General features: G+C 49.0%; 1 protein-coding gene across 3 annotated transcripts in view; it reads right to left on the bottom strand.

Annotated features, from left to right (window-relative positions):
• SPECC1L (sperm antigen with calponin homology and coiled-coil domains 1 like) overlaps positions 1 to 26873 on the bottom strand; it is a 92796-nt gene that overhangs the window by 2295 nt on the left and 63628 nt on the right. Inside the window, exons 11-16 of one of the 3 annotated variants that reach the window (XM_075320788.1) lie at positions 21474 to 21560; positions 14720 to 14879; positions 14003 to 14071; positions 13619 to 13721; positions 235 to 351; positions 55 to 114 (exon numbers count right to left, since the gene is read on the bottom strand). In XM_075320788.1, coding sequence (XP_075176903.1) covers positions 55 to 114; positions 235 to 351; positions 13619 to 13721; positions 14003 to 14071; positions 14720 to 14879; positions 21474 to 21560 — 596 coding nt within the window. The remainder of the gene's footprint in view (positions 1 to 54; positions 115 to 234; positions 352 to 13618; positions 13722 to 14002; positions 14072 to 14719; positions 14880 to 21473; positions 21561 to 26873) is intronic. The other 2 variants (XM_075320792.1, XM_075320800.1) reach the window with 2 other exon arrangements.

The raw sequence follows: 26873 nt of genomic DNA, 5'->3' as shown, positions 1-26873 counted from the left end.
AAACTAAAAAGGAAAAAAAGACAAATTGTATTCCATGAAGTCTCCGGAACTCACCAGGGTAGATTTGATGCCCACACTTTCAGCTGCTTGGAATGCCAAGGTGAAATTTCTCCTCTATAAATGTGAAGAAAAGGAATGATGAACAAGAGACGACCTGGAGAGTCATGACTGGTATAATGGTGATAAAGTGGGATTTCAGTGTATGGCTATAACCCCAATACAGCTGTTAGTTACCTTGTCTTGGTTGCTCAGTTCCTGGTATGGGATGTGGGCAGGAAGGTAGGTGTGCAGTAAAGCGCAGAATGCGAGGCCATCATTCCAACTGCTGCTGAAATTTGTGATATCGATATTCTGTAAAACATAAAACTGTGTAAGGATCTCAACTATACTGTCCAGTTTATGGGGATAACTTGTGTAAATTGCATGGTATGGTCAGTGTATACACAAAACAAAAATAAAGAGATCAAATAAAAGCACATTAAAGGAAGGCTGGATGTCTTTTGTGGACACCTGGTATATCTGAATACATCCATTTCCTTGCCTGAAAAGAAGCATACATTCCTTCCTAAAGCAGTTCAACATTCCCCATATATTGGTCCTAATCCCGTCATTCTGCAATCTTGTATGGGCACGGCTCTTTTTTATTGTGTATTGAATTGTGTCAAAACACTAAGTGCCAAGGAAGAAGATTTTTACTAAATATCACAATTTTTCAGTCCAATTTAATAAAAATTTAAAAAATGAATTAACCAAGACCTCTGAAAATTCCATTTCTGGAATTTGGTTAAGTAGTATTTAAGATACATGAAAAGATAAATCCAATGTCTTATTATACATGACGAAGAACGTGCGTTACGAGTTTGGAGAAATCTGTGTAATACTGTATATCGTAATAGAAAGGAATCTCCTTCTCACTGGAGCAGGAAGTTCCCTCCCGCTGTCCATGTCTTCTCTACCCCCGCCTGTCCTTGGGTCAAATTCATTTCTGGGAAGAAACTAAAATAATACCAATAATAATAAAGAATTCATTTCCTGACTCTAGAACAGCTGTACGTGCTGAGGCGCGCAGACACACACAATAGCTATGACCTGCTTAATCGTGGAGTCCAGCCTGAGCATCTCATTAACCAGCAGATCCGAGGACACACAAGGTGCAGAAATTCAGGTTTCACTAATAGTCTGCAACCTCCTGAGATCACAGATTCTTGGAAATAGCTTCTATGTGAGATAATTACAAAGGATTTTTCATTTGCATTTTTATAAATATGAGTCTAGATTTATAACTCTCTTGGAGTCTATTCACGATTGCTTTGTTCATACAAGTTTTTTTAATTACCGTGTATAGGAAAGGCAAAGTTTACATTTTCTCATGAGCTGTAACCTATATTCATGCAGATAACACAGCATGCTAGATCCATTCACGGTAAGTTGTAGGCCCAAATTGGTTATAAATCTAAAAACCTAAATATCTTCCAATATGCCGGACCTCAAAGTCATGCCATTTATGCCAGTCTACTCAGAAGATTAAAAGGGGTTATCCACTACTTTTACATTGATGGCATATCCTTAGGATAGGTCATCAATGTCTGATTGGCCAGGGTCCAACACCCCGCACCTTTTGATCAGCTACTCTTGCTCCTGGCAGCAGCAGCGGGCAGCTGGAAATGCTCAGCTCCAGAATTGCTCCATCTTCTAGCAGTGACCGCGGCTGAGTACTGCACATCCACCTCCTATTGATCTGAATGGAAGGCGAATGTGCAGTACCTAGCAGCCACTACCAGACGACAGAGGAGCTCCGGAACTGAGCATTTCCAGCTGCTTGCTGCCAGCGCCGGGACCGAGAACAGCTGATTGGCAGGGGTGCTGGGTGTCGGACCACGGCCAATCTTACATTGATGACCTATCCTAAGGATAGGCCATCAATGTAAAAGTAGTGGACAACCTCTTTAATATACCTTGCTAGCATATATGGTAAATACCAATATTCTGAATAGTTCTTGTCTAAGCTACAATGTGAGAATTCATAACAGAAATAATAAATAGAAAATAAATGATAATAAAGAACAGATGAACTCAAACTGTGTGTGGAAAATCTCCAAGGAACATCACATTTAGAAAGCTACATAAGGAAAAGAAACAGACAGAGAAATTATCTTAGTCTTCACACACCCCATAACTCCTTAAGCTAGGTTCACATTTCCATTGTTTATGATCAGTCACAATCCGCCGCTCTGATAAACAACACAATTCGTTTGGCGGATTCCGTTGTTTCCCATATACTTGTATGAGCAGCGGATTGCGACTGATGCCCTTGCGTTGCATCCGCCGCCCGACTGATCAGTCGTGGAACGTCTGACCGTCGGGCGGCAGGAATACCGCATGTAACGTTTTTTGAGCAGCGGAATCCTTATGTTTTCACTGCGCATGCTCAAATCTTGTGTTTAATCATTCAAATGAATGTCTCTCTCTCGGCAGCCGAACGATCAGCTGATTACCCGGCTTCTGTGAGCGATCAGGTGATCTCCCGGCCGCCGGCTTTTGAGAGCGATCAGCTGATCGGTCACAATAGCCGGCCGATCACCTGATCGTTCACAGAAGCCGGCCGCTGGGCGATCAGCTGATCGATCTCAAAAGGCGGCGGCCGGGAGATCAGCTGATCGCTCTCAAAAGCCGATGGCCGGCTATTGGGAACGATCAGCTGATCGTTCTCTCTCTTTCGTTTTACAACGGAATCTGCTTTATCATGACAATGAATTCCAATTCTTGTCATCCGTTGTACAACGCATCAGCCACAAGCGTCAAGCAACGCATGTGTCTGATGCAAAACAACGGAAATATGAACCTAGCCTTAGGTGAATGTTGAGAAGACAAGGACCCGGGGTGGGAAATCCGTTTTAAAGCCCCAAGCAATTTGGAGTGGTGCTTTAACTGCAAACCCCCTGACCCGTCTGGTGCTCCCCTTCTGGAAGCTTCACCCTCTATCACCGCCACTCCGTTGGGCACCAGCGATTTGTGACCTGCCATGAAATACTGGAGCGTGCTGGAGGTCACAAATCAATACAAGTCTATGAGAGCCTCATTCTGGCTCTCAAAGATGCATTGGGAGCTTGTGACAAATTCTGACTTCCGGACAGTCAGAAGTTACTGGCACAAGCTGGTGACGTGGGACCGGAGCAGTGTTGGTAAAACATGTTGCCGACAGAATGTATAGAGTATATGACAGGAGTTTTAGATTTAAAGCGCCACTCCAACGTTGAAAAAAAGTCCCACAATAAATTATGGAGTGGTGCTTTTAAAGAGCATATGAGAGTTAGGGAGTTTCTAGTATAAGAGCAATCTGCCTTGCATAAAAAAACATTGTTTCCTTAAAGGGGGTATCCAGGACTTAAGTCGTCAATCAAATTTGTGGGTGTCTGACACCACTAGCAATCAGCTGTTTTTAGGTCTCATAATGGCCAGAAATAGGGTGCAAAGAACCAGACTACCACGGTTTCATACACTGCGTAACAGCTGTTCTCGAGTACTGTACCATAGCTCCCCTTCACTTAAAATGCAGCTGAACTGTGGCACCCGAAAATGGCCGCTACACAGTGTATGGAGCTGTAAGGCTCTGGCTCCGTACACTGTGTACTTCAGTCCGCTGCAAGGCAGGTTGTTGGGTGTTAAGTGCCCCACAAATACAATATTTATGATCTATTCTAAGGATAGGCAATTCATATCAAATTCCTGAAATAGCCCTTATAAGATTTTGGCATTACTGTTAATCACCCTCAACAAACCTTATGATGTGCCAATAGGTCAATTTATCAGATTGTAATACATGAAGGGCCACCAAACCACTAAGGTTGTTCAGGGAGGCAATACATGGAGCATCAAGACACATACATAAATGGCTGCTCCATGCAATTGTCTTGTGTCTATGCAAGAATGGAAGACATAAGCCTCCAATTCTGGTAAAAAGTGGCTGCAAAATCAGGGAGCCATATGGACTTAAAGGGTAATTCTCATATCCAAGATTCTATCCCAATATTTAGTAGGCGTAATAATAATATTAGCAAATACCTCCAATTAGAAATGTAGTATAGTTCTCATGATATAGCCATGTCTCTTACCTCATGTGCAGGGCGTTGCAGAACCTTAGGTATCTATATATATATATATAATTGCCTTATTCTGTCTGTCTGTCTTGCTCCAAAATTGTGTCCTTACGGTGACACAAAGCTGATTGGCCGCTGGGCTCGCCCAGGCTCCGCCCCCCGCACGGATTGGCCGCTCGCCCAGGCTCCGCCCCCACACGGATTGGCCGGCCGCTCGCCCAGGCTCCGCCCCCCCCACAGATTGGCCTCTCGCCCCGGCACCCTGCAGGCATTGGCAACTCGGCCACGCCCCGCCCCCCTCACACAATGCACGCTAGCTCTGGCCCTGCCCCCCACGCATTCCCCAAACTGATACGGTCATGGAGCCACGACTCACAGGTGAGTACTGTACCCCCGGAAGCCCACATCAGCGTACGCCGCCAAACCAGCCGACACATACCCTCGCATTGCTGGGGCTGCCGGCGTATGCTGGTGTGGGCTCCCGTGCGAGCGGGGGACGAGATACGCTGGTAACCATGGTAGCATAGTTACCAGCGCATCAAGGTCCTGCAGCGGCGGAACATACACACACGCACACACATAACAGCACACACACACACACACACACACACACATCACATCGCATCCACACACTCACAACATCCTGGGATATCGCTTGCTTCTCGGCGGCGATACTGTGCTGTGAGCTTCCAGGACCTGCCGGAGGATCACATGGCCAGAAGCATGTGGTATCTCCGGATGTTGTGAGTGTGAGCGCATATGTGCAATATCGTCAATGTGTGTGTGCGTGAGTGTATGCGATCGGGTGTGTGTGAGTGTATGCGATCGGGTGTGTGTGGGTGTGTGTGAGTGTATGCGATCGGATCTGTGAGTGTTGGCAGAGGAGCACGGCGTGCTGGAGGAGGCTGGGAGGAGAGAGGCTGATCCTGGGGGAGGCTGAGGCTGGGGTAGGCTGGGAGGAGAGAGGCTGATGCTAGGGACTGAAAAGGCTGATGCTGGGAGGAGAGAGGCTGATGCTGGGGGAGGCTGAGGCTGGGGTAGGCTGGGAGGAGAGAGGATGATGCTGGGAGGAGAGAGGCTGATGCTGGGGACAGAGAGGCTGATGCTGGGGACAGAGAGGCTGATGCTGGGGACAGAGAGGCTGATGCTGGGGACAGAGAGGCTGATGCTGGGGACAGAGAGGCTGATGCTGGGGACAGAGAGGCTGATGCTGGGGACAGAGAGGCTGATGCTGGGGACAGAGAGGCTGATGCTGGGGACAGAGAGGCTGATGCTGGGGACAGAGAGGCTGATGCTGGGGACAGAGAGGCTGATGCTGGGGACAGAGAGGCTGATGCTGGGGACAGAGAGGCTGATGCTGGGGACAGAGAGGCTGATGCTGGGGACAGAGAGGCTGATGCTGGGGACAGAGAGGCTGATGCTGGGGACAGAGAGGCTGATGCTGGGGACAGAGAGGCTGATGCTGGGGACAGAGAGGCTGATGCTGGGGACAGAGAGGCTGATGCTGGGAGGAGAGAGGCTGATGCTGGGAGGAGAGAGGCTGATGCTGGGAGGAGAGAGGCTGATGCTGGGAGGAGAGAGGCTGATGCTGGGAGGAGAGAGGCTGATGCTGGGAGGAGAGAGGCTGATGCTGGGAGGAGAGAGGCTGATGCTGGGAGGAGAGAGGCTGATGCTGGGAGGAGAGAGGCTGATGCTGGGAGGAGAGAGGCTGATGCTGGGAGGAGAGAGGCTGATGCTGGGAGGAGAGAGGCTGATGCTGGGAGGAGAGAGGCTGATGCTGGGAGGAGAGAGGCTGATGCTGGGAGGAGAGAGGCTGATGCTGGGAGGAGAGAGGCTGATGCTGGGAGGAGAGAGGCTGATGCTGGGAGGAGAGAGGCTGATGCTGGGAGGAGAGAGGCTGATGCTGGGAGGAGAGAGGCTGATGCTGGGAGGAGAGAGGCTGATGCTGGGAGGAGAGAGGCTGATGCTGCGGGCAGAGAGGCTGATGCTGCGGGCAGAGAGGCTGATGCTGCGGGCAGAGAGGCTGATGCTGCGGGCAGAGAGGCTGATGCTGCGGGCAGAGAGGCTGATGCTGCGGGCAGAGAGGCTGATGCTGCGGGCAGAGAGGCTGATGCTGCGGGCAGAGAGGCTGATGCTGCGGGCAGAGAGGCTGATGCTGCGGGCAGAGAGGCTGATGCTGCGGGCAGAGAGGCTGATGCTGCGGGCAGAGAGGCTGATGCTGCGGGCAGAGAGGCTGATGCTGCGGGCAGAGAGGCTGATGCTGCGGGCAGAGAGGCTGATGCTGCGGGCAGAGAGGCTGATGCTGCGGGCAGAGAGGCTGATGCTGCGGGCAGAGAGGCTGATGCTGCGGGCAGAGAGGCTGATGCTGCGGGCAGAGAGGCTGATGCTGCGGGCAGAGAGGCTGATGCTGCGGGCAGAGAGGCTGATGCTGCGGGCAGAGAGGCTGATGCTGCGGGCAGAGAGGCTGATGCTGCGGGCAGAGAGGCTGATGCTGCGGGCAGAGAGGCTGATGCTGCGGGCAGAGAGGCTGATGCTGCGGGCAGAGAGGCTGATGCTGGTGCAGCATGGGGGATGGAGCACGATGGGGGGTGCGCAGCATGGAGGATGGAGCACGTTTAGGAGTGCGCAGCATGGCGGATGGAGCACGTTTGGGAGTGCGCAGCATGGCGGATGGAGCACGTTTGGGAGTGCGCAGCATGGCGGATGGAGCACGTTTGGGAGTGCGCAGCATGGGGGATGGAGCACGATGGGGAGTGCGCAGCATGGGGGATGGAGCACGATGGGGAGTGTGCAGCATGGGGGATGGAGCACGATGGGGGATGCGCAGCATGGGGGATGGAGCACAATGGGGGGTGCGCAGCATGGGGGGGTGCGCAGCATGGGGGATGGAGCACGATGGGGGGTGCGCAGCATGGGGGATGGAGCACGATGGGGGTGCACAGCATGGGGGATGGAGCACGATGGGGGTGCACAGCATGGGGGATGGAGCACGATGAGGGGGGGGACATGGGAGATGGAGCACGATGCGGGGTGCGCAGCATGGGAGATGGAGCATGATGGGGGGTGCGCAGCATGGGGGATGGAGCACGATGGGGGTGCACACCTCCCCCCAAAACACACACACACACACACAGCCACACGCGCACCGCACAACACACCACACACACACTGGGAACCACAAACACCGCCCTACACAGACATCCACACACAGACAACGGCGCACACACACAACACCCAACACACAAACACTGCGGCATACATAAATATACGCACATACCGCGCAACACACACACTGCACAAAACATACCTCCCCCAAAACACACATAGTTTCATAGTTTTTAAGGTTAAAGGGAGACTCTACGTCCATCTAGTTCAACCCGTAGCCTAACATGTTGATCCAGAGGAAGGCAAAAAAAACCCCAATGTGGCAAACAAGTTCCAATGGGGAAAAAATGTCCTTCCTGACTCCACATCCGGCAATCAGACTAGTTCCCTGGATCAATACCCTGTCATAAAATCTAATATACATAACTGGTAATATTAAATTTTTCAAGAAAGGCACCCAGGCTCTGCTTAAATGTTAGTAGTGAATCACTCATTACAACATCATGCGGTAGAGAGTTCCATAGTCTCACTGCTCGTACAGTAAAGAATCCTCGTCTGTGATTATGATTAAACCTTCTTTCCTCAAGACGTAGCAGATGCCCCCGTGTTCCAGTCGCAGGCCTAGGTGTAAAAAGATCTTTGGAAAGGTCTCTGTACTGTCCCCTCATATATTTATACATTGTGATTAGATCCCCCTAAGCCTTCGTTTTTCCAAACTAAATAACCCCAAGTTTAATAACCTGTCTTGGTATTGCAGCCCACCCATTCCTCTAATAATCTTGGTCGCTCTTCTCTGCACCCTCTCCAGTTCAGCTATGTCCTTCTTATATATCGGTGACCAGAATTGTACACAGTATTCTAAGTGCGGTCGCACTAGTGACTTGTACAGAGGTAGAACTATATTTTTTTCATGAACACTTATACCTCTTTTAATACATCCCATTATTTTATTAGCCCTGGCAGCAGTTGCCTGACACTGTCCACTAAAGTGAAGTTTACCATCCACCCAAACACCCAAGTCTTTTTCTGTGTCTGTTTTACCCAGTGTTCTACAATTAAGTACATAATCATACATTTTATTTCCTCTACCCAAGTGCATGACCTTACATTTATCTACATTAAACTTCAATTGCCACTTCTCAGCCCAATCCTCCAATTTACATAAATCTCCCTGTAATATAAAATTATCCTCCTCTGTATTGATTACCCTGCAGAGTTTAGTATCATCTGCAAATATTGAAATTCTACTCCGCATGCCCCCAACAAGGTCATTTATAAATATGTTGAAAAGAAGCGGGCCCAATACTGACCCCTGTGGTATCCCACTATGAACTGAGACCCAGTCCGAGTACGTACCATTAATAACCACCCTTTGTTTCCTATCACTGAGCCAGTTTTTAACCCAGTTACACATATTTTCCCCTATCTCCATTATTCTCATTTTATGTACCAACCTTTTGTGTGGCACCGTATCAAAAGCTTTTGAAAAGTCCATATACACAACATCCACTGCCTTTCCCTGGTCCAGGCTTGAACTTACCTCTTCATAGAAGCTGATCAAATTAGTTTGACAGGATCGATCCCTCATAAACCCATGTTGATACTCTGTCATAAGGTTATTTTTCTTGAGATACTCCAGTATAGCATCTCTCAAGAAACACACACGCACTCCAAACCCACACAAACCGCGCAACACACACAGCACCACACACAGAACGCTGCAGACACAAAGCGCTCCACAAACAACGCAACACACAAACAACACTGCTCTCACCCCCCCCGCACACCCAGACAACACCCAGAACATTTACAGCGCCCTACACAAACACTGGCAACTACACACAACATCTATCTATCTATATCTATCTATATCTATCTATATCTATCTATATCTATCTATATCTATCTATATACAGTTAGGTCCAGAAATATTTGGACAGTGACACAATTTTCGCGAGTTGAGCTCTGCATGCCACCACATTGGATTTGAAATTAAACCTCTACAACAGAATTCAAGTGCAGATTGTAACGTTTAATTTGAAGGTTTGAACAAAAATATCTGATAGAAATTGTAGGAATTGTACACATTTCTTTACAAACACTCCACATTTTAGGAGGTCAAAAGTAATTGGACAAATAAACCAAACCCAAACAAAATATTTTTATTTTCAATATTTTATTGCGAATCCTTTGGAGGCAATCACTGCCTTAAGTCTGGAACCCATGGACATCACCAAACGCTGGGTTTCCTCCTTCGTAATGCTTTGCCAGGCCTTTACAGCCGCAGCCTTCAGGTCTTGCTTGTTTGTGGGTCTTTCCGTCTTAAGTCTGGATTTGAGCAAGTGAAATGCATGCTCAATTGGGTTAAGATCTGGTGATTGACTTGGCCATTGCAGAATGTTCCACTTTTTTGCACTCATGAACTCCTGGGTAGCTTTGGCTGTATGCTTGGGGTCATTGTCCATCTGTACTATGAAGCGCCGTCCGATCAACTTTGCAGCATTTGGCTGAATCTGGGCTGAAAGTATATCCCGGTACACTTCAGAATTCATCCAGCTACTCTTGTCTGCTGTTATGTCATCAATAAACACAAGTGACCCAGTGCCATTGAAAGCCATGCATGCCCATGCCATCACGTTGCCTCCACCATGTTTTACAGAGGATGTGGTGTGCCTTGGATCATGTGCCGTTCCCTTGCTTCTCCAAACTTTTTTCTTCCCATCATTCTGGTACAGGTTGATCTTTGTCTCATCTGTCCATAGAATACTTTTCCAGAACTGAGCTGGCTTCATGAGGTGTTTTTCAGCAAATTTAACTCTGGCCTGTCTATCTTTGGAATTGATGAATGGTTTGCATCTAGATGTGAACCCTTTGTATTTACTTTCATGGAGTCTTCTCTTTACTGTTGACTTAGAGACAGATACACCTACTTCACTGAGAGTGTTCTGGACTTCAGTTGATGTTGTGAACGGGTTCTTCTTCACCAAAGAAAGTATGCGGCGATCATCCACCACTGTTGTCATCCGTGGACGCCCAGGCCTTTTTGAGTTCCCAAGCTCACCAGTCAATTCCTTTTTTCTCAGAATGTACCCGACTGTTGATTTTACTACTCCAAGCATGTCTGCTATCTCTCTGATGGATTTTTTCTTTTTTTTCAGCCTCAGGATGTTCTGCTTCACCTCAATTCACCTCAAAGTTCCTTAGACCGCATGTTGTCTGGTCACAGCAACAGCTTCCAAATGCAAAACCACACACCTGTAATCAACCCCAGACCTTTTAACTACTTCATTGATTACAGGTTAACGAGGGAGACGCCTTCAGAGTTAATTGCAGCCCTTAGAGTCCCTTGTCCAATTACTTTTGGTCCCTTTAAAAAGAGGAGGCTATGCATTACAGAGCTATGATTCCTAAACCCTTTCTCCGATTTGGATGTGAAAACTCTCATATTGCAGCTGGGAGTGTGCACTTTCAGCCCATATTATATATATAATTGTATTTCTGAACATGTTTTTGTAAACAGCTAAAATAACAAAACTTGTGTCACTGTCCAAATATTTCTGGCCCTGACTGTATATATATATATATATATATATATAAAAAACAAAAAACATACATTAACTACACAATACGTAAATTCTAGAATACCCGATGCGTTAGAATCGGGCCACCTTCTAGTCTATCATAAGTAGTTCTAGCAACTAACTGTGACTATATGCGTGGTCGTAACCATGGATACCTAAGGTCCTGCATGCCCTGAACATGAGGTGACAGTGAATTAGAAGAACTATACTATATTTCTAATTGAAGGTATTTGATAATATTATTACTATTACACCTACAACATATTGGGATAGGGTCTTGGAGATGGGAATACCACTTTAACAATTATTGCCTATCCAGTGCAACCTTTAAATTAGTTGCGTGAGATCCATTTTACCCAATGTGAGTTTGATTTCCGCACATTTCTGAAAGTATGGAAGGTAGGTAACTATATGTTTGATTAGCTTCCTATCTCAGGTGGCCATCCCTCCTCCGTGAATCATGATACTCAGCGTCGATGTTTCCTGTGCCACAGCGAGCCCATGCGACTAATAGTGTAAGTATTTTGGCGCAAATAACTAAAAGGTTAAAAAAATGTTAGAAACTAAAAATATTACTTTAATGTCCTTATCAGATAATCTTTCTGATAAGATATACCATTTATTATTTTCTATTCCATGAAGAAATGTTTTTACCACAAACCAGGAAAAGCCCCAACAGTTGTGCTGCACGTGTGATTGTACAATCACTACACCGTACATGGGACCATGCACTAACATAAGGTTCATATATTAATATAAGGAATGATTGAATACCGCAAATATTCGTCAACGCCCATATTTGCCAAATAGGACTCTGCTATTCGACTATTTGCAAATATTCGATGCGCAATTTAAGTCTATGGGAAACCCGAATAGTTGTCGAATAGCAACTATTCGGGCTTCCTATAGACTTACATTGCGCATCAAATATTCGCATAGCGGAGACCTATTTGTCGGAGATTCACGAAGCTGAATATTGCCGAATATTTGTGATATTCGATCATCCCCAAAACAAATCTATGAAAACCTAATTACAAGTAACACCATACAAACTTGTAAAAAGAAACACATAAAAACACCTAAAGAAAAAAAAATGCAGATTTAACAAGAACTGATCAACACATATGCAAATAGATAAAAAGGAAATCGACAAGAACAGATTTGTGTAAATATTCTGCTTTCTGCAATACAATCGCTGGTTTACCGTCACTCTGCAGGAAAGATCTAGACCGTAACCAGATCTTTTACTGTGAGAAAATAGAGCAGAACACTTACAGAACTAAGTGCATTGTAAATGTTTCATCCCCAGCACAGTGCCCACACAGCTGAGCAGGAAGACGCTTCTCTAATACTTGGCACAGGGCCTTATTTGCCAGGAAGTCACATGACCTTTACACCAACAATATGGCTGTTCATGTTATAGCCCATTAATCTATCCTCCTGTGCTTCAACTGCAGACAAAAAAGTTACCGTTTCTAGGAAAGATTAAATTCCTTGAGTCTAAGGGGACTAATATGTTACTGGAGGTCTGTCACATTGGTTTTAATAGGTTGTAAAGCAAATAGTTTTTAACATCTCCTTCCCCGCCTATTGGATATTGATATGGTAATGGTACAGGTCAAGTGGCATACTCATCACTGCAGAATTAGCAGCAGCTAAGTCGTCACAAAATTCTCATTTTGATGTGGATTTGTCAAGTTTGCTTGTTGCAGTGGAAAGGGAAAAATCCAAAACAGGAATCCAATGCTGTAAGGCTGGGGTCACCCGCCCGTGAAGCACGGAATATGTTTGGATGGGAATACCAAGCTTGACAAACTGGTCTCCTGCCTCACAGGGATATATGAAGTAGCTAGCTAAGATCAGGAGACCCAGCCTTAAAGGCCCTGTCACACACAGAGATAAATCTGTGGCAGATCTGTGGTTGCAGTGAAATTGTGGACAATCAGTGCCAGGTTTGTGGCTGTGTACAAATGGAACAATATGTCCATGATTTCACTGCAACCACAGATCTGCCAAAGATTTATCTCTGTGTGTGACAGGGCCTTAAGGCCAAGTATTCTTATCCAAGCACGGATGTGTGAAACCAATCTTACACAGTTAAGCCCCCGTCACACACAGAGATAAATCTTTGGCAGATCTGTGGTTGCAGTGAAATCATGGACATATTGTTCCATTTGTACACAGCCACAAACCTGGCACTGATTGTCCACAATTTCACTGCAACCACAGATCTGCCGCAGATTTATCTCTGTGTGAGACAGGGCCTTTAAACTCTATGGCAGATTCATTATGGTCAAGTCAACAGCTTAGAGATATGCCATGAAATTAGGATGGTGATGCCAACCAAGAATAAAAAGCTAAAATCCGAAGTATACCATTAAGTTGATCTAACCTCTAGGTTAACAAACATATTTAAAGATAAGAAATTGAGATACAGTGACTAAATACATTTACAATCCAAAGAATGACAGGACAATATATCTAGAACATCCCAAAGTTGTGCCACCCTAAAACCACTGTTTATACTATGGAAAGGATAAAGTAACAGTCATCCAACCGACGACATCTGTGTATTTAAAGAGCATTTGCTAATTCCTTCCTGGTTCTGGACAGATGGAGCAACATGTATCCCGGTAACTATCCTTCATCCGCTCCCGGGAGAAAAAGTGCTGCTTAATAACCCAGGACCTAATTATCCAACTTAACAATCTGCCTACGCTTGTTCAGGGTCAAATCCATATTTACATGATAACCCATGCAGTGCCAACACGGCTGATATGTAAGGTGACATGTATGAAGATGGTCAGCCTTTACTCCGCACCCCACCATGCTTACCGGGTATCCTTCAGTTTTTTTCTGGCACCATTTCAGCAAAGCATTCCTCTTGGAACCACCATATTCCCTGGCAAGGGCCGACAAGGGGTCCTTCCGTTCTTCCCTATATGCAATAAACACATTAATTGTAAAACATGAGACAATAAAATATAAAGAAAGAAATAGGAAGCGGAAATGAAAATAAGCGGAATGCAAAAACAAGAAGCAAAGAAAAGTTCATTTAGTTGATACCCCACAGTCTGTATAGAATGTGCGCTAGTGATTAGCATTCTGGGACGTGTAGTATTCAGCACCAGGTACTGTATAGGAATCTGATGCAGAAAAAGCTACCTCGCCCAGAACACAGCGGAGCACAGAGTATTGCATTTTAGAAGCTCATCTAACCTGTTAAGGGAGTTTCTGTCGACTGTTTCCAATAGCAATTGTGAATGCATCTCGGGTCTATAATACAGGCTGTAACTCAGCGTCAGTACAAGAGAAGTAAATTCAATGTATTTGCACAAAGTATTTTATGTAAATATTTACTATATAAACCTGGAAAATAGTGTTCAAAAGGTGAATGCACACTTTAAGCCATGTTCACACGGGGAGTAATCGTTGCAGGTTTGCATTGTACAGTCCAATGCATAAGAGTAAGGTTATACAAAAAGGGTTATACAAGTAGGGTTATACAAATCTAAAATATGCCCAAATGTGGATTAATCCAACAGGGAAACCAGATTTCACGCAGTGCCATGCAGAGGGAAAATATGCTGTCATAAAATAGGTGCAACTTCTGGATTTTGCTGCAGATTTTAGGCATATTGAAAATACCGAATAAAATATAGGCATATTGAAAATACTCAATAAAACATATTGCTCTGCTCCTTTTCAGTATCTAATGTGCCCAATAAAAAGCACAGTCCTGTCCTCCAGCCAAAAATAAAAAAAAATCAATAAATAATAAGTAAGCGCAAAAGTGAGCTTATTCTACACTGCAGCATCAAATTAGAACTACACAGACTACAGCAAGCACTGAAAAATGGAATTTAGACCGAACGCATCATTTAACTTCAGAGGACATCTACAGGACACGAGAACACTAGGGTCAGTTTATTATACCTGATGCGGCTTCGAGCAGTCGGTGTCACAGACGCCGTGGGAGAGGAAGAAGTGAGAGAAAGTTGTGGTGAAGATGATGTCATTGACATCAAAGGAGAAGGAGAACCCCCATCTGGTACAGTGATGTCACGTTTCAGTTCCTCACTGCTGCGGCGCGACACTGAAAAAGAAGGGAATTTTGTTTACTTACCGTAAATTCCTTTTCTTCTAGCTCCAATTGGGAGACCCAGACAATTGGGTGTATAGCTACTGCCTCCGGAGGCCACACAAAGTATTACACTTAAAAGTGTAAGGCCCCTCCCCTTCTGGCTATACACCCCCCCGTGGGATCACGGGCTCCTCAGTTTTAGTGCAAAAGCAAGAAGGAGGAAAGCCAATAACAGGTTTAAAGACAAATTCAATCCGAAGAAACATCGGAGAACTGAAACCATTCAACATGAACAACATGTGTACTCGAAAAAAACAAAAATCCCTAAGAAAACAGGGCGGGTGCTGGGTCTCCCAATTGGAGCTAGAAGAAAAGGAATTTACGGTAAGTAAACAAAATTCCCTTCTTCTTTGTCGCTCCTAATTGGGAGACCCAGACAATTGGGACGTCCAAAAGCAGTCCCTGGGTGGGTAAAAGAATACCTCGTGATAGGGCCGTCAAACAGCCCTGTCTTACAGGTGGGCAACCGCCGCCTGAAGGACTTGTCTACCTAGGCTGGCGTCCGCCGAAGCGTAGGTATGCACCTGATAATGCTTGGTAAAGGTGTGCAGACTCGACCAGGTAGCCGCCTGGCACACCTGCTGAGCCGTAGCCTGGTGCCGTAATGCCCAGGACGCACCCACGGCTCTGGTAGAATGGGCCTTCAGCCCTGAAGGAACCGGAAGCCCCGCAGAACGGTAGGTTTCAAGAATCGGTTCCTTGATCCACCGAGCCAGGGTGGATTTGGAAGCTTGCGACCCTTTACGCTGACCAGCGACAAGGACAAAGAGTGCATCCGAGCGGCGTAAGGGCGCCGTGCGGGAAATGTAGATCCTGAGTGCTCTGACCAGATCCAACAAATGCAAACCTTTCTCAAATTGATGAACCGGATGAGGACACAAGGAAGGTAATGTGACATCCTGATTGAGATGAAAGGGGGATACCACCTTAGGGAGAAACTCAGGAACCGGACGTAGAACCACCTTGTCCTGGTGAAACACCAGGAAGGGAGATTTGCATGAGAGCGCCGCTAGCTCGGACACTCTCCGAAGAGACGTGACCGCTACTAGAAAAGCCACTTTCTGTGAAAGACGAGAAAGGGAAACATCCTTCATAGGCTCGAAAGGCGGCTTCTGGAGAGCAATTAGAACCTTGTTCAGATCCCAGGGCTCTAACGGCCGCTTGTAAGGAGGGACGATATGACCAACTCCTTGCAGGAACGTGCGCACCTGAGTAAGTCGTGCTAGGCGTTTCTGAAAAAATACAGATAGCGCTGAGACTTGTCCTTTAAGGGAGCTGAGCGACAAACCTTTTTCCAACCCGGATTGCAGGAAGGAAAGAAAAGTAGGCAATGCAAAAGGCCAGGGAGGAACTCCCTGAGCCGCGCACCAAGATAAGAATATCTTCCACGTCCTGTGGTAGATCTTGGCGGAGGATGGTTTTCTAGCCTGTCTCATGGTGGTAATAACATTTCGAGATAATCCTGAAGACGCTAGGATCCAGGACTCAATGGCCACACAGTCAGGTTCAGGGCCGCAGAATTCAGGTGGAAAAACGGCCCTTGAGATAGCAAGTCTGGTCGTTCTGGTAGTGCCCATGGTTGGCCTACCGTGAGGTGCCACAGATCTGGGTACCACGATCTCCTCGGCCAGTCTGGAGCGACGAGGATGGCACGACGGCAGTCGGCCCTGATCTTGCGCAGCACTCTGGGTAACAATGCCAGAGGTGGGAACACATAAGGTAGCCGGAATTGCGACCAATCTTGAACTAAGGCGTCTGCCGCCAGAGCTCGGTGATCGTGAGACCGTGCCATGAAAGCCGGGACCTTGTTGTTGTACCGTGACGCCATCAGGTCGACGTCCAGCATCCCCCAGCGGCGACAGATCTCCTGAAACACGTCCGGGTGAAGGGACCATTCCCCTGCGTCCATACCCTGGCGACTGAGGAAGTCTGCTTCCCAGTTCTCCACGCCTGGGATGTGAACTGCGGAAATGGTGGAAGCCGTGTCTTCCACCCACGTTAGAATCCGTCGGACTTCCTGGAAGGCTTGCCGACTGCGTGTGCCACCTTGGTGGTTGATGTATGCTACCGCTGTGGAGTTGTCCGACTGAATTCGGATCTGCTTGCCTTCCAGCCACTGCTGGAAGGCTTGTAGGGCAAGATACACTGCTCTGATTTCTAGAACATTGATCTGAAGGGTGGACTCTTGCTGAGTCCACGTACCCTGAGCCCTGTGGTGGAGAAAAACCGCTCCCCACCCTGACAGGCTCGCGTCCGTCGTGACCACCGCCCAGGATGGGGGTAGGAAGGACTTTCCCTTTGACAATGAGGTGGGAAGAAGCCACCACTGAAGAGATTCCTTGGCCGCCTGAGAAAGGGAGACGTTCCTGTCGAGGGACGTCGACTTCCCGTCCCATTGACGGAGAATGTCCCATTGTAGTGGACGCAGATGAAACTGCGCGAAAGGGACTGCCTCCATTGCTGCTACCATCTTCCCTAGGAAGTGCATGAGGCGTCTCAAGGGGTGTGACTGGCCTTGAAGGAGAGATTGCACCCCTGTCTGTAGTGAACGCTGTTTGTCCAGCGGAAGCATCACTATCGCTGAGAGAGTATGAAACTCCATGCCAAGGTATGTTATCGATTGGGTCGGGGTGAGATTTGACTTTGAAAAGTTGATGATCCACCCGAAACTCTGGAGAGTCTCCAGCGCAACGTTCAGGCTGTTTTGGCATGCCTCTTGAGAGGGTGCCTTGACAAGTAGATCGTCCAAGTAAGGGATCACAGAGTGACCCTGAGAGTGCAGGACTGCTACTACTGCTGCCATGACCTTGGTGAAGACCCTTGGAGCTGTCGCCAAACCGAAAGGCAGGGCTACGAACTGAAGGTGTTCGTCTTCTATAACGAAGCGTAGAAAACGCTGGTGCTCTGGAGCAATCGGCACGTGGAGATAAGCATCTTTGATGTCTATTGATGCTAGGAAATCTCCTTGAGACATTGAGGCGATGACGGAACGGAGGGATTCCATCCGGAACCGCCTGGTTTTCACATGCTTGTTGAGCAGTTTTAGGTCCAGAACAGGACGGAAAGACCCGTCCTTTTTTGGCACCACAAACAAATTGGAGTAAAAACCGTGACCTTGTTCCAGAAGAGGAACGGGGGTCACCACTCCTTCCGCTTTTAGAGTGGACACCGCTAGCCGCAGAGCATCGGCTCGGTCGGGAGGTGGAGAAGTTCTGAAGAAGCGAGTTGGAGGACGAGAGCTGAACTCTATCCTGTACCCGTGAGACAGAATGTCTCTCACCCAACGGTCTGTGACCTGTGGCAGCCAAATGTCGCCAAAGCGGGAGAGCCTGCCACCGACCGAGGATGCGGAGAGAGGAGGCCGAAAGTCATGAGGAAGCCGCCTTGGTAGCGGGTCTTCCGGCTGTCTTTTTTGGGCATGACTGAGTTCGCCAAGAATCTGAGCTCCTCTGATCCTTTTGAGTCCTTTTGGACGAGGAGAATTGGGACCTGCCTGAGCCTCGAAAGGACCGAAACCCCGACTGTCCTCTCCTCTGTTGGGGTTTATTTTGTCTGGGCTGAGGTAAAGATGAATCTTTACCCTTGGAGTGTTTAATGATTTCATCTAAGCGCTCCCCAAACAGTCGGTCACGAGAAAATGGCAAACTGGTTAAACACTTTTTGGAAGCAGAATCTGCCTTCCATTCTCTTAACCACAAGGCTCTGCGTAAAACCACGGAGTTGGCGGACGCCACTGCCGTACGGCTCGTAGAGTCTAGGACAGCATTAATCGCGTAAGACGCAAATGCAGACATTTGAGAGGTTAAGGGTGCCACCTGCGGAGCAGATGCACGAGTGACCGTGTCAATCTGTGTAAGACCAGCTGAAATAGCTTGGAGTGCCCATACAGCTGCGAATGCTGGAGCCAACGACACGCCGATAGCTTCATAGATGGATTTCAACCAGAGCTCCATCTGTCTGTCAGTGGCATCTTTAAGTGCCGCCCCATCTTCCACTGCAACTATGGATCTAGTCGCAAGCCTGGAGATTGGAGGATCCACCTTGGGACACTGGGTCCAGCCCTTGACCACGTCTGGGGGAAAAGGATAACGTGTATCCTTAAGCCGCTTGGAAAAACGCTTATCCGGATAAGCGTGGTGTTTCTGGATTGCCTCTCTAAAGTCAGAGTGGTCCAGAAATACACTTAATTTACGCTTGGGATACCTGAAATGGAATTTCTCCTGCTGTGAAGCTGTCTCCTCCACAGGAGGGGCAGGGGGAGAAATGTCCAACATTTTATTGATGGACGCTATAAGATCATTCACTATGGCGTCACCATCTGGTGTATCCAAATTGAGAGCGGTCTCAGGATCAGAATCCTGATCAGCTATCTCCGCCTCATCATACAGAGAGTCCTCCTGCTGGGACCCTGACCAGTGTGATGAAGTCGAGGGCCGCTCATAGCGAGCCCGTTTAGGCTGTCTGGGACTGTTGTCCGTGTCAGAGCCATCACCCTGGGATGCAAGAGACACCCCCGGATCCCGGAGCTGTTCCGACTGAGGGGGACCAGGGAGCAATGAGTTAACAGTGTCCATGGTCTGAGTTACTGGTCTAGACTGCAATGTTTCAAGAATTTTAGTCATAGTCACAGACAATCTGTCAGCAAAGACTGCAAACTCCGTCCCTGTCACCTGGACAGTATTTACAGGAGGTTCTGCCTGGGTCACCTCCAGCAGAGGCCCCGGCCGAGCAAGTGCCACAGGGGCCGAGCACTGCACACAGTGGGGGTCAGTGGAACCTGCCGGTAGAACAGCCCCACAAGCGGTACAAGCAGCATAGAAAGCCTGTGCCTTGGCACCTTTGCTTTTTGCGGTCGACATGCTGTTGTGTCCTCTGAGAATCTAGGAGGGTATATAGCAGAGGATCCCCAGCGACCGTACAGTGCAATGTAAAGCTGCAAGCATAAAATACAATATACACTTCGGCACCAGTGGGGGTCAGCCCTTGAGGGCAGCTTACCGCCCGCTGAAAAGCGGGTGTGTGGGCACCAGAGTCCCGTGTCTGGGTCTCCCAGTCTCCTCTCTCCAGCTCAGACTGCACACAGGAATGGCTGCCGGCGTCCTGAGAAGAGAGGTGGATCGTGGGCGTGCCTCAAACAAAAGTGCGGGAAACTGGCTTCCCACTGTGCCCAGTGTGAGGGCTGGAGTATGCAAAGCAGACTCCAGCCCTCTGCGCTGACAATCTGTACAGCGTCCCGCCCTTCCCCTGACTGGCAGGCCTGGGGGCGGGAACGAAGCGAAACTAGGCCGCAAAAGCCGGGGACTCTAGTAATAAGCGTGGCCGTGGTATATGCACGGCCAGCGCGGAAGTCCCCGGCGCACCACAAGTCCCAGCCGCGCCGCAGCGAAAAAACTGACAACAGCGGCCGCGCGGCAGTTTCAAAAACATGTCCCCTCTCAGCAAAGCTGTAGATAGGAATGGCACCAGCGCGCAGCGCTGTTGTCCCCGGCGCACTAACACACCCAGCAATGCTGCAGTGTGCGCGCGGACTGTACGGGGACACAGAGTACCTTGGCGTAGCAGGGCCATGTCCCTGACGATACTCAGCTCCATATCCAGCAGATTCCCCAGGGGCTGTGGACGGAGCACGGTCTCTGTGCCTGGAGACCGGTAAATCCCACTTCACCCAGAGCCCTAAGGGGGATGGGGAAGGATGCAGCATGTGGGCTCCAGCCTCTGTACCCGCAATGGGTACCTCAACCTTAACAAACACCGCCGACAAAAGTGGGGTGAGAAGGGAGCATGCTGGGGGCCCCATATTGGCCCTCTTTTCTTCCATCCGACATAGTCAGCAGCTGCTGCTGACTAAACAGTGGAGCTATGCGTGTATGTGTGCCTCCTTCGCACAAAGCATGAAAACTGAGGAGCCCGTGATCCCACGGGGGGGTGTATAGCCAGAAGGGGAGGGGCCTTACACTTTTAAGTGTAATACTTTGTGTGGCCTCCGGAGGCAGTAGCTATACACCCAATTGTCTGGGTCTCCCAATTAGGAGCGACAAAGAAACAAAAATATCTACTAAAAAGAAGGAAACCGCTTTCGGGGTTAGATATGGCACTAAGTAGACAATCTGGAGATTTCACCCAACTTCCAGTATGACAGCTGACAAACATGCCGATATATTTCACTTTTACAATGGCACTATCAGAAAGCAAGAGCGCTTAACAGTGATATATAGCACATTTCATTAACACGCCTGCTTTACATTGTAATCAGCACCACAAGGGATCTCAGACAAGGAGAGGAAAGGGGCAGGAAATCAGTATGGAAGTTCAGGTCAGACACTTCCTCCCCAATATTGTTTTTAATATCAGGCCAGGAAGTATAAAAACAAAAGAACACACTAAATTAAGAAAAAAAACCTGAACGCTAAGGTACGACGTGCGAAGTGACAGCTATTGAGCCATATATTGGTGGATCTTGCCTCCATTTCTAGGTATGCATTAGAGTTATTTAAAAACTATTTTGCTTTTGATTTTATATATAGAAAGACATTTTCTTGGCTTTACCAGCAATGGATTTGGTACTATCCATGGTCGGCACCCTTGGTAAGGAAGATGCGGCTCTAGCGCTGGAAGACGTTCTTAGCAAATGATCTGCAGACAATAACAGCTTTGATTACACATAATAATAATTAACCTAGTACAATGTTTCTACAGTCCTGATCTGGACAAAAAGGAGATGTAAACGCTGCCAGCAAAACATTTTGTAGAGAAGTTTATTGTAGATTCACAGTCATGAGGATAGTTCTTCCCCAGAGTAGGCTAATGAGAAATGAAGGGAATTTTGTTTACTTACCGTAAATTCCTTTTCTTCTAGCTCCTATTGGGAGACCCAGACAATTGGGTGTATAGCTTCTGCCTCCGGAGGCCACACAAAGTATTACACTCAAAAGTGTAACCCCTCCCCTCTGCCTATACACCCTCCCGTGCATCACGGGCTCCTCAGTTTTGGTGCAAAAGCAGGAAGGAGGAAACTTATAAATTGGTTTAAGGTAAATTCAATCCGAAGGATGTTCGGAGAACTGAAAACCATGAAACAATTCAACATGAACAACATGTGTACACAAAAGAACAACTAGCCCGAAGGGAACAGGGGCGGGTGCTGGGTCTCCCAATAGGAGCTAGAAGAAAAGGAATTTACGGTAAGTAAACAAAATTCCCTTCTTTGTCGCTCCATTGGGAGACCCAGACAATTGGGACGTCAAAAGCAGTCCCTGGGTGGGTAAAAGAATACCTCGATAACAAGAGCCGACACGACTCCCTCTTACAGGTGGGCCACCGCCGCCTGAAGGACTTGCCTACCTAGACTGGCATCTGCCGAAGCATAGGCATGCACTTGATAGTGCTTTGTGAAAGTGTGCATACTAGACCACGTAGCTGCCTGACACACTTGTAGAGCCGTTGCCTGGTGCCGCAATGCCCAGGACGCCCCCACGGCTCTGGTAGAATGGGCTTTCAGTCCCGAAGGAATCGGAAGCCCCGAAGAACGGTAAGCTTCAAGAATCGGTTCCTTGATCCACCGAGCCAAGGTTGACCTGGAAGCTTGCGAACCCTTACGCTGACCAGCCACAAGGACAAAAAGCGCATCTGAACGGCGCAGGGGCGCTGTGCGAGACACGTAGAAACGGAGTGCTCTCACTAGATCTAATGAGTGCAAATCCTTTTCAAAGCGGTGAATTGGATTAGGGCAAAATGAAGGTAAGGTGATATCCTGATTGAGATGAAAAGGCGATACCACCTTAGGGAGAAATTCCGGAACAGGACGGAGAACCACCTTATCCTGGTGAAAAACCAGGAAGGGGGCTTTGCATGACAGTGCTGCAAGCTCCGACACTCTACGGAGTGAAGTAACTGCTACTAGAAATGCCACTTTCTGCGAAAGACGCGATAAGGAGACATCCCGCAGCGGCTCAAAAGGCGGCTTCTGAAGAGCCGTTAGCACCCTGTTAAGGTCCCAGGGTTCCAGCGGACGCTTGTAAGGTGGGACTATGTGGCAAACTCCCTGCAGGAACGTGCGGACCTGCGGAAGCTTGGCCAGGCGCTTTTGAAAGAATATTGAGAGTGCCGATACTTGCCCTTTGAGAGAACTAAGTGACAACCCCTTATCCATTCCGGATTGAAGGAAGGAAAGAAAAGTGGGTAAGGCAAAAGGCCAGGGAGTAAAACCTTTATCAGAACACCAGGACAAGAAAATCCGCCAAGTCCTGTGATAGATCTTGGCGGACGTCGGTTTCCTGGCCTGTCTCATAGTGGCAATGACATCCTGAGACAACCCTGAAGACGCTAGGAGCCAGGACTCAATGGCCACACAGTCAGGTTGAGGGCCGCAGAATTCAGATGGAAAAACGGCCCTTGCGACAGCAAGTCTGGGCGGTCTGGCAGCGCCCACGGCTGACCCACCGTGAGATGCCACAGATCCGGGTACCATGACCGCCTCGGCCAGTCTGGAGCGGCGAGACTGGTGCGACGGCAGTCGGACCTGATCTTGCATAGTACTCTGGGCAGCATTGCCAGAGGAGGAAATACATAAGGCAGTTGAAACTGCGACCAATCCTGAACTAATGCGTCCGCCGCCAGAGCTCTGTGGTCTTGAGATCGTGCCATGAAGGCCGGGACCTTGTTGTTGTGCCGTGACGCCATGAGATCGACGTCCGGCGTTCCCCAGCGGCGACAGATCTCTCGAAACACTTCTGGGTGCAGGGAACATTCCCCCGCATCCATGCCCTGACTACTGAGAAAATCTGCTTCCCAGTTTTCTACGCCCGGTATGTGAACTGCGGAGATGGTGGATGCTGTGGCTTCCACCCACTGCAGAATTCGCTGGACTTCCTGGAAGGCTTGACGACTCCGCGTGCCGCCTTGGTGGTTGATGTATGCGACGGCAGTGGCGTTGTCCGACTGGATACGGATCTGCCTGCCGTCCAGCAACTGCTGGAAAGCCAATAGGGCCAGATACACTGCCCTTATCTCCAGGACATTGATCTGAAGGGAAGACTATCGGAGTCCAGGTTCCCTGAGCCCTGTGATGGAGGAACACCGCTCCCCACCCTGACAGGCTCGCGTCCGTGGTGACCACAGCCCAGGTTGGGGGCAGGAAGGATCTTCCCTGTGATAGAGAAGTGGGAAGAAGCCACCACTGAAGAGACGTCTTTGTTGCAAGGGAAAGAGAGACGTTCCTGTCGAGAGAGTTCGACCTCCTGTCCCATTTGTGGAGAATGTCCCACTGGAGCGGGCGCAGATGGAATTGCGCGAAGGGCACTGCTTCCATCGCTGCCACCATCTTCCCCAGGAAGTGCATGAGGCGTCTCAAGGGGTGCGACTGAATCTGAATCAGAGACTGCACCCCTGCCTGCAGTGACAGCTGTTTGTCTAGTGGTAGCTTGACTACCACTGACTGTGTATGAAACTCCATCCCTAGATAGGTCAGAGATTGGGTCGGTGTCAACTTGGATTTTGGGAAGTTGATGAGCCACCCGAACTGCTGGAGTGTCTCCAGAGCGACGGTAAGGCTGTGTTGACACGCCGCCCGAGAAGGTGCCCTGACTAGGAGATCGTCTAAGTAGGGAATCACCGAGTGCCCCTGAGAATGCAGGACCGCCACAACGGATGCCATGACTTTGGTGAAAACCCGTGGGGCTGTCACCAGGCCGAAGGTCAATGCCACGAACTGAAGGTGTTCGTCCCCGATGGCGAAACGCAAAAAGCGTTGATGTTCTGGTGCGATCGGCACATGCAGATAGGCATCCTTGATGTCGATCGATGCGAGGAAGTCTCCTTGTGACATCGAGGCGATGACCGAGCGGAGAGATTCCATCCGGAATCGTCTGGTGCTCACGTGTTTGTTGAGCAATTTGAGGTCCAGAACGGGACAGAATGATCCGTCTTTCTTTGGCACCACGAATAAGTTGGAGTAAAAACCGCGACCCTGTTCCTGAGTGGGAACGGGGGTCACGACTCCTTTTTTCAGAGCGTCCACTGCTTGAAAAAGTGCGTCTGCTCGCGCGGGGGGCGGGGAGGTTCTGAAGAAACGAGTCGGAGGACGAGAGCTGAACTCTATCCTGTAACCGTGAGACAGGATGTCTCTCACCCATCGGTCTTGAACATGTGGCCACCAGGCGTCGCGAAAGCGGGAGAGCCTGCCACCGACCGAGGATGCGGTTCGGGGATGCCGTGAGTCATGAGGAGGCCGCCTTGGAAGCAGTGCCTCCGGCGGTCTTTTGGGGGCGTGACTTAGACCGCCACGCATAGGAATTCCTCTGGCCTTTGTCCTGTCTATTGGACGAAGAGGACTGTGGCTTGGCGGAGGGACGAAAGGACCGAAACCTCGATTGTATTTTTCGTTGCTGAGGTCTCTTAGGTTTGGACTGGGGTAAGGAGGAGTCCTTTCCCTTGGATTCCTTAATAATCTCATCCAATCGTTCGCCAAACAATCTCTCGCCAGAAAACGGCAAACCGGTTAAGAACCTCTTGGAAGCCGAGTCTGCCTTCCATTCGCGCAGCCACATGGCCCTGCGAACTGCAACCGAATTAGCGGATGCCACCGCTGTACGGCTAGCAGAGTCTAGGACTGCGTTCATGGCGTAGGAAGAAAACGCCGACGCCTGAGAGGTTAAAGATGCAACCTGCGGGGCAGACGTACGTGTGACCGCATTAATCTCAGCCAGACAAGCTGAGATAGCTTGGAGTGCCCACACGGCTGCAAAAGCCGGGGCAAAAGACGCTCCCGTGGCCTCCTAGATGGATTTCACCAGGAGTTCTATCTGCCTGTCAGTGGCATCTTTTAGTGATGAGCCATCTGCAACCGAAACCACAGATCTAGCCGCCAATCTGGAGACTAGGGGATCCACCTTAGGACATTGAGCCCAACCCTTAACTACGTCAGCGGGGAAGGGGTAACGTGTGTCAGTAAGGCGCTTAGTAAAGCGCTTGTCCGGAACCGCTCTGGGCTTCTGGATGGCATCCCTGAAGTTAAAGTGATCAAAAAATGCACTCCGTGTACGTTTGGGAAACCTAAACTGGTGTTTCTCCTGCTGAGAGGCCGACTCCTCTATAGATGGAGGCGGGGGAGATAGATCCAACACCTGATTGATGGACGAGATAAGATCATTTACTAAGGCGTCCCCTTCAGGTGTATCAAGATTGAGGGCAACATCAGGGTCCGAGCCCTGAGCTGCAACCTCCGCCTCGTCCTCCAGAGAGTCCTCAAGCTGGGAACCCGAGCAGCGTGAGGAAGTCGGGGAAGATTCCAAGCGAGCCCGCTTAGCTGGTCTGGGACTGTGGTCCGTGGAGGAGTCCTCCACGTGAGACCTAGGGTCCACCCCGGCCGGGGTGTACCGAGAGGGACCTGGAGGCGCCGATCTATCAGGGTCAGGGGCCTGTGTAAGGACCGGTCTGGACTGCAGGGCTTCCAGCAACTTGGCAGACCATTTGTCCATAGACTGAGCCATGGATTGTGAGAGTGACTCTGAGAGCTTTTCAGCAAAAACTGCAAACTCTGTCGCTGCCACCTGGACAGTGGAAGCAGGGGGGTCTGCCTGAGCCGAGGGGCCCACTAGTGACCGAGGCTCCGGCTGAGCAAGCGTAACAGGGGTCGAGCATTGCTCACAGTGAGGGTAGGTGGAACCCGCAGGTAACATGGCCCTACAAGAGGTACATGTCGCAAAAAAACCCTGTGCTTTAGTGCCCTTGCTCCTTGTGGCCGACATGCTGTTGTGTCCTAGGAGCATGATCACTGAGGGTATATAGAAAAAAGGGTATACAGCCCGGCCGAACAGAAATAAGTATATATATATATACGTATCTATACCGGCACCCAAGGGGACCAACACCGAGTGACCGGTGCGGCTTACTGACCGCTAAAAAGCGGGGTGTGTGCGCTCCAGATTCCCTGCCTTGGTCTCCCAGAGC

The sequence above is a fragment of the Anomaloglossus baeobatrachus genome, chromosome 1 (genome assembly GCF_048569485.1).
Source record: "Anomaloglossus baeobatrachus isolate aAnoBae1 chromosome 1, aAnoBae1.hap1, whole genome shotgun sequence".
Lineage (NCBI taxonomy): Eukaryota > Metazoa > Chordata > Amphibia > Anura > Aromobatidae > Anomaloglossus > Anomaloglossus baeobatrachus.
This window is presented reverse-complemented; position numbering and strand designations above follow the sequence as displayed.